The sequence below is a fragment of the Scaptodrosophila lebanonensis genome, unplaced genomic scaffold (genome assembly GCF_003285725.1).
Source record: "Scaptodrosophila lebanonensis strain 11010-0011.00,11010-0021.00 unplaced genomic scaffold, SlebRS2 tig00001415-arrow-pilon, whole genome shotgun sequence".
Taxonomy (NCBI): Eukaryota; Metazoa; Arthropoda; class Insecta; order Diptera; family Drosophilidae; genus Scaptodrosophila; species Scaptodrosophila lebanonensis.
In genome coordinates, this window is record NW_022060742.1 from 5,755,979 (window position 1) to 5,765,065 (window position 9,087).

General features: G+C 40.7%; 2 protein-coding genes across 2 annotated transcripts; both read left to right on the forward strand.

Annotated features, from left to right (window-relative positions):
* Positions 1-1,462: 1,462 nt before the first annotated feature.
* On the forward strand, positions 1,463-5,949 carry LOC115632717 (fibroin heavy chain). The gene is made up of 3 exons (XM_030529962.1): positions 1,463-1,644; positions 4,247-5,026; positions 5,093-5,949. The coding sequence occupies exons 1-3, from the start codon at positions 1,497-1,499 to the stop codon at positions 5,707-5,709; spliced, it is 1,545 nt and encodes a 514-aa protein (XP_030385822.1). The 5' UTR covers positions 1,463-1,496; the 3' UTR covers positions 5,710-5,949.
* Positions 5,950-8,089: 2,140 nt separating this feature from the next.
* Positions 8,090-8,836, forward strand: LOC115632718. The gene has a single exon (XM_030529963.1). It carries the CDS (start codon positions 8,090-8,092, stop codon positions 8,834-8,836), a length of 747 nt encoding a protein of 248 aa, XP_030385823.1.
* Positions 8,837-9,087: the final 251 nt, after the last annotated feature.

Below are 9,087 nucleotides of genomic sequence, written 5' to 3' on the forward strand. Positions count from 1 at the left end.
TCACTAATATTTAATATGTATGTATTGCCAGATATAATTTTATTTATTTAAATTTCATTTATAATTTGAAAAAGTGCAGTATTAATTCTATTAAAAATTATTGAATAGTATTATTCTTATAAAATATTCTGATAACGACGGTATATAAATTGAACCTACCGCCAAATTTTTTAAGTTTCAAGAACATAACTATTACTACTCTAGATATTAATTTTCGAATTTTTAAAAAGTAGACTTGATTGTAAAAGTTCAAAGCATTTAAGTCACCGTTTTTTTTTTTTATTATCTAAGTGCTTAGCTCAAACAAATCGCACCAATCTCAGAGTCTTTTGTTTTCCATGCCATTATTAACACCTTTTTAATGCCGTTTTGCAACCACACACGTATCCGTCATGCGAATCGGTCTATACCCTACCCACCAAACACACGCTGCCGCTGTTGCTGTCTCTGTCTCCCCTACAACCGGTGCGCATGCGCAACGCAATTGCTTGGATATGGCACCACCAACGCCGCCGACAAATGGACAGACATGCAAATGATGACATTGGGGGCTACTATCATAGCGCCTCGGGTACTCCAGACAAGATCGTGCGAGGTCGTTATGGTTCGCGTAGTCCAGCGAGCGGCCAGATCGAAGAGACCGTCTACACGGCCGGACCACGTGGGTGAGTAAAGGAAAGAAGCAAAAAGCCAAATGAAAACAAAAAGAAGCGATCGCCTTCTTCATAGGTAAAGTGCGGTAGCAAAGTAAGTTATTGCTGGCCGCCGGCCGAGCTCATATTTTAGCCACAACAGTGCCGGGCAGCCACTGAAGCATGGCCGAGGCAGTTCTAACACATTCGAGTGGTCGGGCGTCCAACTGGGCCGTTTATTGTTACCTAAACGTTTTTGCCATAAGTTCAATTTCAAGCAGACAAAAATGACTCTACAGACCGACCGACAGACAGGCAGACAGACAGACATATGCACAGCTTGACTGATGGATACATAGTTGCTGTTTTTGTTGCCTTTTTGCAATCTCCGGTAGTACGAGTACTCGTAGTTGAGAAAACAAAAACTTGTTAACAAATTGTGTGTGTGTTTAGTCAGTGCAAAGAGCCAGCAATCAAGCAATCAAACAAACAAACATCTAAACTAACAATCAGAGCCAAAAAAGTGTCTGGCTCGAGAAAAATTCATTAAGATGCTCACTGATAGCTTGATTTTGAATGGAGATCGTCGACGATTGTGTCTCTGGACGATGTGGTAATCAAAGTAATGACGTGCCGCCATGTAGCAGATCGTCCGATAACATTAGAACCGTAGTGCTGTGCTCCGTGTGTGTTTATGGGAGCGAACGAACGACTTGAACGACCGTCTGCTTCCGTTAGGCATTGTAGCCAGATTTCCCAATAGATCTGGGGGCGTTGCATTTTCCCACAGCAATGTGCATTACATTTCTCAAACACTTCGCACGTCACAGCTTTCGCGTGAATGGACCCAAGATACATCGCAAAATGGATCTGGCACAGTATCCGGTACGGCCACGTGGCAGTCCCGATGATCCCCTTGCCGACCCCTACGACGATCCGTCCTACAGCTTCAGTTTTCGGACACCTGATCAGTCGCGTAGCGAGGAAAATGATGCAACGAATAGGATCCGAGGTAAGTACAATGTTGAGGTATAAGTTTGTTAGAGCCCTGTTTTTGCTATACGGCGCTAAAATATTGTGTGGATTTCTTACTTACATAAGAGTACTATTTCTGATTATGGTTGAAGGGGCTCAGAAAATATGAAGACGAGGCAATTAGCACTAAAAACTGTTTGCCCGTTAATGAAAATATAAAATATCTCTATAATTATAAAACCGTTAGTCCTGACTGCCTGACTGACTAACTAACAGATTGGCAATCAACGCTCAGCTCAAACGGCAAAAGCTAGGAAGCTGAAATTTGGACACAGAGAGGGATCCTCTCAAGATGAAAGTGAGCACTAAGAAGGGATTTTGGAAAATTCGAACTCCAAAGGGGGAAAACGGGCTACAATCAGATCATCAGATTAGCTTCAAACTTAGTTTGTATACTCTCATAAAGAATACAAGAAAAACTGTATACTTGGTTTTTCACCATTTTTCCTGGGGCCAGAAGAATAGGGATTTTCCCGTGGAACAATCGGGACATGAAAAGCTATGCGCAATCAACGCACAGCCCAAACGATAAGAGCGAGGAAGCTGAAATTTGGACTCAAGTATCCATTTATAGTATCCATCATAGTGTAGGTGCGTACTAAGAAAGGGGTTTGGAAAATTCGAGGTCCAAAGGGGGAAAACGAACTTTAAAAAATACTAATTATATAAATATTTTGGTAAGAACAAAAATTTAATGGACTACTCAATAATTGTTTGTCAATAACAGAAAATGTTCATTTAACTAATAAGGTGAAAACATATGGGTAGGTCATGCACACACAAAATAAATACAATTTGAAAAATTATATGGAGCCGGGTTAAGACGGGTAATACCTGCTAGTATAACATATTTCCGGTGTAAAGTGCAGTTCTGTACGTACTTTACAGTACTGTGCACAGCCACGTATTACAATACTGTTTAAAGTGCTCTTAAACGTTAGTTTGTAAACACTGTTTAATTTTTCTAAATTCGATGTGGGAAGTATCATGAGTTCACTTCCATTAAGTTTTGACTGCCGTGCCGAGCAGTCATCTGGTCCTCTTTCATTTTTTGTAGGATTTTATTTTTTTAATTATTTATTTAGAATCTATGTTTATTTTTTGTGTATATTTTTGTTCAATCCGAATAAATTCTTTTTTATTGCCTTTGTACGGCTACTCCCCTAGCCATGGGCTATGTAATCTCTTTCATTTTATACCTCGTATTTGGTTTCTAGTATTGCTTCAGCAATTGACATTAAATCACATTACACTTATAAATAATTACGAAATTCTTATTTTATCCTTTTGTTTTAATTTTATAATGATATTTAATAAAGTTTATTTTCGTAAGACACATGTTAATGTTCTATACGGTCTCCGCATAACGAGTGGCAGATTTCCAAGTTAAGTTAATTTTTGAAACCAGACGGACTTTTCAATTTGCGTACGACAGTCCCATAGGCGTCTGCAGAACCATAATGGATCCTGCTGGTCCTGCAAAGACTACCTTTTTAAGGTCTACAGCCGTTGAGAGAACCTCATAATCTCCACTTTTTTAGGACTTGAGGTTGCTACACTGATAAAAAAAACACGGAAATTTCAATATTTACGCGTAGATTTAACTATTTTTACCATCGATTTTGCACCATCGTGTGTTTTAGTAAATATGAAGTGTGCACAATTAAATTTGAAATTTAATATTAAAATATTAAATTTAAAGTGTGACGATATTAAATCATTAAAGTGACGATGTGGAGACGTGGGTTTGATTCACACCAAAGGTTTATTTTTTATAATTATAAAATATTTTCTCCACATTTTTGTCTACTACTCTTCTGTTTTTTTTAACTCTTTTCAATAATGACCATTTCCATAATGCATATTTTATTTATGTATTTTTTATATATACCATATATTTCTTTTTCTATAGAACCATTTTTAGCAGAAAAGTAATTTTAAAATTCCTTTGTTATTATGAATTAATTTTCTTGATTTTTTTTATTGCCTTTTAGTACGGATATAGTTTGGATCAATATTAATATTAAAAGTGAGAAACAGCTGATTGAATAACACTTGACACATACCTAACGACCATATCTGTACGTTGATCGATTACACTTTGTATTTATACCACACAACCGCTGAAAACCGACTTGAGAATTCTAGTCAATTGAAATTTAATATATTTCTACTATATTTAAATCGACTACAAAAACTTCAAAGTTCAGAAAAATATTATAATTTACTATGGAATATAGTAAATGTATATATTGGTTTTTTGAAGTGTTATAATATGGTTCAACATTAAATTAAATATGACACACTTTAATAACGAAGTTTTACGCATTGTTTGGTATAAAATTTACTATGTTTTTTATATTTGATTTGAATATGAAATAGTAGAACATTATATTGAATATGAAAATATTCATCTGTACTATGCAACTTTTTTATCAGTGTATAGGTGATACGTGATATAACATAAATAATACCCAATTGCACTGAGATTTCACACAAAACATGTTCCCTCACCCAAGTAACTTCGATGAATTAAATGAGTTGATTTTCTAAACTTGGCTACAATTTATGCTCCACAGGCCTTTATTCCTACCTGGACGATGTGGGGGAGCGACACAGTGTACGCTATGCCGCTGGTGCAGGCACCGGGTTCGAGATTTCTAATGCCGTGCCAGATAATCCTTCCAGCGTGGGATACTCCAATCCTCTATACAAGGCTCACCCAGCCACGCGCGGCAAGATGTCTGTTCAGCGAGGACCAGCGGGGAGCTATAAATTGATTGCAGCGGGGCCAGATCACAGGAGAGCTGAGAGCCGCGGTACTGATGGCCTGGTGCGCGGCACCTACTCTTTTCTCGATGACAAGGGAGTGCAACGAACGGTGGAATACATAGCGGGTGCAGGCATTGGCTATCGGGTGGTAAAGAATCGTGTGGGCCCCGGAACGCATGTCAATCCTTCGGTCGCCGATTTTCGACTGACTGACACCGATTTTCGTTTGGCGAATGATTTTGGTCGCGGCGCGGGTGGTGGACTCGCAGGTGGTGCTGGAGGAGGCAGCGCCTTTGGCGGCAGTGGCGGAGGCTCAGGACCGAGTGGTGGTGGAGGAGGAGGCCGAATCGGTGGGAGTGGTAGCGGTAGTGGGCCAGGGGCGAGCAGAACACGTGGTGGTGGCGCTGGTGCTGGTGGTGGTGGTGGTGCCAGCAGAGGGAGTACAACGGACTACTTAAAGCCAGCTGAAACCACCAGAGATGAGGCACCTAGTGATGGGGATGCATTCCAAGATGGTTTAGGAACAGTGGATAACAGCATAGGTGGTGGAGATGACGATAGTAATTACGGTGGTGGTGGCGGTGGAGGTGGAGGTAGTGGTGGCGGTGCAGGTGGTGGCACTGTTGCCTCAAATGGGAAGGAAGATCGCATAGGAGTCGCTGCGGGCAGCGGACAACGTGGAAGAACGAGATATGAGGGCGGTGGAAGCGGTGGTAGTCGAGGTGGTGCTGATGGCGGTGGCTATGGCGGCACAAACGGCCGTGGAGGTCCCAAAAATAGGCCTGGCACACGCACCGGATCTGGAGCTAATCGCAATACCGTAAGTGGAACGCGAAATCGCAATCGATACGGCGGATCAGGTGGTACTCGAAGGGGTGGCGGTGGCGGTGGTGGTGACAGCAACGGTGCGGCCTCTGGAGAAAGTGAATCAGGCTATGGGTATTTGCCACCCGCAGGTGGCACGGGGAGCGGTCCCGCCGACAATTACAATCTCAATGATGACGATGTCGGTGGTTCATTGCCACCACTTGTCACGGCCAACCATCGCATACTGGAGATCGATCGCGATCGGGAATGGGTGCAACGGCATCGCGACTCCACGGTCATCAAGAACGTGGGCAAATGGTATGTGGGTCTGCCCCCCGGCCACAGCGTGCGAGCCCATGTCCAGAACATTGACATTGTTCCTCTAGGTGGCCGCATCCTATCGCCATCGGAGGCCTTGCGGCAGGATGAAATTGCCGAGCTGGCTGCCTCCAGGGAGCACTAGCGGAGGCTCCACACCCCCCTACCCCCAGCAGCCGCATACAGCAGCCTGTGAGCGTCTCTAGTGCCTAGTTGTAGTTGTAAGAGCTCAAAACTATGTAAGAAACACAATAAGAAGTAACTGGGTTGGCCTGCGGTCGACCCGTGGAAGCTGTAACTCTAACAGTATTTATACTAAACAAATTTTAAACATAAATTTAACTGTAATTGAATAATTAAAGAAAGAAGATCAGCGAAGAATGTATACCCTTTCGACTCTTTTTTGTGTGGGGAGCTGGTATCTAGAGCCAATGTACTCGTATATAGTAGTAGGCAATCAACAGATTTGTTTAAAGCTCTGGTCAGACAGGCAAACAATTTGGCAACAAATTGGTCTAATTTGATGAATTTTTAAAAACTTCCTGAACGTATCATGATAATCTTATCCAAATAATTGACCGATTCACAATTATTATTTATATTTATATTTATTATTTATATTTATTTTTATAGAAGCAAAGTTTAATTTCCGAACAGAATATAATTATATTCCATGATTTGGAAACACACCAAAAACTTATAAAAACAAGTGGATAAGCTAAAGTCGGGTGTCCCGTCTTTGAAGTACTCGGTACATATATGTGGAATAATTATAGAAATTTGTCTTTTTAAAAGTAACAAAATTCTAAAGTTATAAACATCTTTTTTGTATTGTTGATACCTTCTTGGATATGCAAACTCACCTAAAGGCTGCGTAACAGAACTTTTCATGTAGAGAGTATAATGAAAACCAGAAATAATTGCAAACGGTAAAGAATAAGTATTTGAAAATGTCAGACTAATGAACAAAATATTGGATTGAAGTCCTTCAAACATACGTATGCTATTTAAAGTTAGTTGAAGAAGAGAAAGAGTGTCCCATTAATAAAACGAAAATAAGGTTTGCCCTGATGGTTCACGCGTCTAGTATACTCGATCGAATGCATATCGGCTGATTGAAGACAGTTGACTTGAAGCGCATATACTTCCATTATTCGATAGAGAATTTACCGTTAGCTTAGTTAGAGAACGGGGCAAGAGAGAGACATTTAGCCTGTCACTCGTATAATGAAAGAGTAGCCTGCATCACATTGGTATTGAAGAGTTAACTAATGGATGTAATGTATGGATGCATTTTTTCCTTAAATTCATTCATAGCCTATAGAAACTAGGCTTATCTTCATTCACAATTTTCAAAAATATCGACCACAAATTGTAAATTATTGTGGATCTGCTAAGATATAACTTACAACAAAAACATCATCGCCGCTTAAAGAATGCTAAGAACTTGATCCAAGTCTAGTTTCCAAGGTACATCACTTTTAAAGAAGCAAAGACAGCATAGCCGTGTAGATGGATGACAGATATTGCAACGGATCTCAGACATGTAAAGGACATTCTACAGATGAATTACAAGAATTGTGTATAAATGTGAGATATTATATAGCCATGTACGGACAAAGTGAGCTGAGGACACCGATTAGGTTAACTTATGCATGGGGACTTCCCAATGTTAGGAGGTTAAATGTGTTTATATAAACAAGAAATGTCTGTTACGTTCGGTGGTTTAGTTAGCAGAGATGGAGCCCATGTATACAAATATAATAAAGTTATGTATTCTAAGTACATTCAATTTAATTTGCTCTCTCCAATAATTCTTATAAATAATAAGCCTAATATCCCCCGCAATATAAATCAACCTTCATCATTTAATATATTTAACCTACCACAATTTAAATCTCCTTTTATGGTATAAAACACTAATCGAAAAGAATAACATACTGTTAATCCAGTAGAAAAAAATATAAAAAAAAAATTTTGGAGCTGAAGAGTATATGCGCAATGGCCATAGTATGTTAAGGTATGGAAGAATCGTGAGAACTTACTAAGGCTTTCTTAAAGATACTACAATAACAAAATTAAAAGCTTCGGGGGACTAAGCATAAGAATGCAGGTCATATTAACGAAGAAGTAATCTTCAAGAAGTATTCTTCAAGAAGTAATCTTCAAGAAGTAATCTTCAAGAAGTAATCTTCAAGAAGTAGTCTTCAAGAAGTCATCTTCAAGAAGTAATCTTCAATAAAAGCAAAGGTAATACTTAACTCGCTCACATAATTTAGGGAAGCAATGTTGCTCGCATTATCGTTCGCTTCAAACGAAATGGTAAAATGCTTGGACTTTTATTAAGTCAGGGCATCGTAACAGTTTTGCGATATTTGTTAACCGTATCTATTACACGCCGATCCATTGCAACTCAGAACAAGACATTTTTTTTTTTGTAGTTTGTGGCTTAGTATGTGCCGCTCATATAAAGCGGTTACTTCTGTACGATAGGCTTGCAGTTTTTGTTGAACTTTGGCTGCAAGATGAAGTGCTCGCCGTTATTACCCGCATTGCTGATGCTTCTTGGAGGTGGTGGCTACGTGCAGGGCCAAAAGCTACCAGGTGCTCGTTCGAATGGCGCTTACGTGTACATGGAGCTTAATGGTCATAAATATTCTTATGACACAAGCGTGCCGTTGCAGACAAACGATCTAAGCGGCAACTACGACTATCAACAGCAATTGGAGGCACAACCGATTCAGTCGCCACAGTCCTACGTTGAGGAGGGCGTGGTGGGGAGTCCAACCAACGATTTGGATGCATTTAGTCCGCAGAGCTTTGTGCAGCAATCGCTGCGGCGCATGCGCTCCCAGCCTCTGCGCTTCTCCTACAGCACTCGACAGGGTCAAATGGGGCAGGAGGCCAACCTGGGTGCAACCTTAGCTCCGCAACCGGGCAGCGTTTATCAGCCCAGATCAGGGACGGTGCCCATCTACAGCAATCCACCGTCTTACAATTTTGACTTCAACACCCCCCACATGTCGCACGCCCAGAGCTCGGATGCTGCGGGCAATGTGGTGGGCAAGTATTCGTATTACGATGCCGCCGGATATCATGAGCTCAGCTACAAGGCAGGCGACGGCATCGGCTTCGTCGTCATGGACGGCAACTTGGCCAAGTCGAGTGAACAGACCGCTCTGCCCATCGAAGACTACAGCGATTCGTATGACAACGTCTTGACTGCTGCCTCCAATTTAAACGATTTACGAAAGTATCGACGATTTGCTTAAGAACTAAAATAAAAGCAACAACGAACTCTCTAACTGTTCTTCCAGTATTTGTTTGATTAGCTGCTTGTGCTTGTGTTTAAGTTCTTATGGCTTAATTATATGGAGCTACCGGCACTTAACTGTCGTTCGCTATCTACACACGTTCTTAATGAACCGCCTTTATCGCATGTTTGTAGCTCGGATTCCAATTTATTTTCAATTCCAAATTCGAATTTGGATCTTAATTCATCAGTGTTCCGTTGAATATCCCC

What these genes read in the sequence shown, in the direction of transcription:
- LOC115632717 (XM_030529962.1), top strand. Translation starts at nt 1,497, where the DNA reads ATGGATCTGGCACAGTATCCGGTACGGCCACGTGGCAGTCCCGATGAT. An exon ending in TGCAACGAATAGGATCCGAG is followed by an intron (nt 1,645 to 4,246) that starts GTAAGTACAATG and finishes TATGCTCCACAG; the next exon opens with GCCTTTATTCCTACCTGGAC. An exon ending in CGGTGGTGGTGGCGGTGGAG is followed by an intron (nt 5,027 to 5,092) that starts GTGGAGGTAGTG and finishes AAGATCGCATAG; the next exon opens with GAGTCGCTGCGGGCAGCGGA.
- LOC115632718 (XM_030529963.1), top strand. Translation starts at nt 8,090, where the DNA reads ATGAAGTGCTCGCCGTTATTACCCGCATTGCTGATGCTTCTTGGAGGT.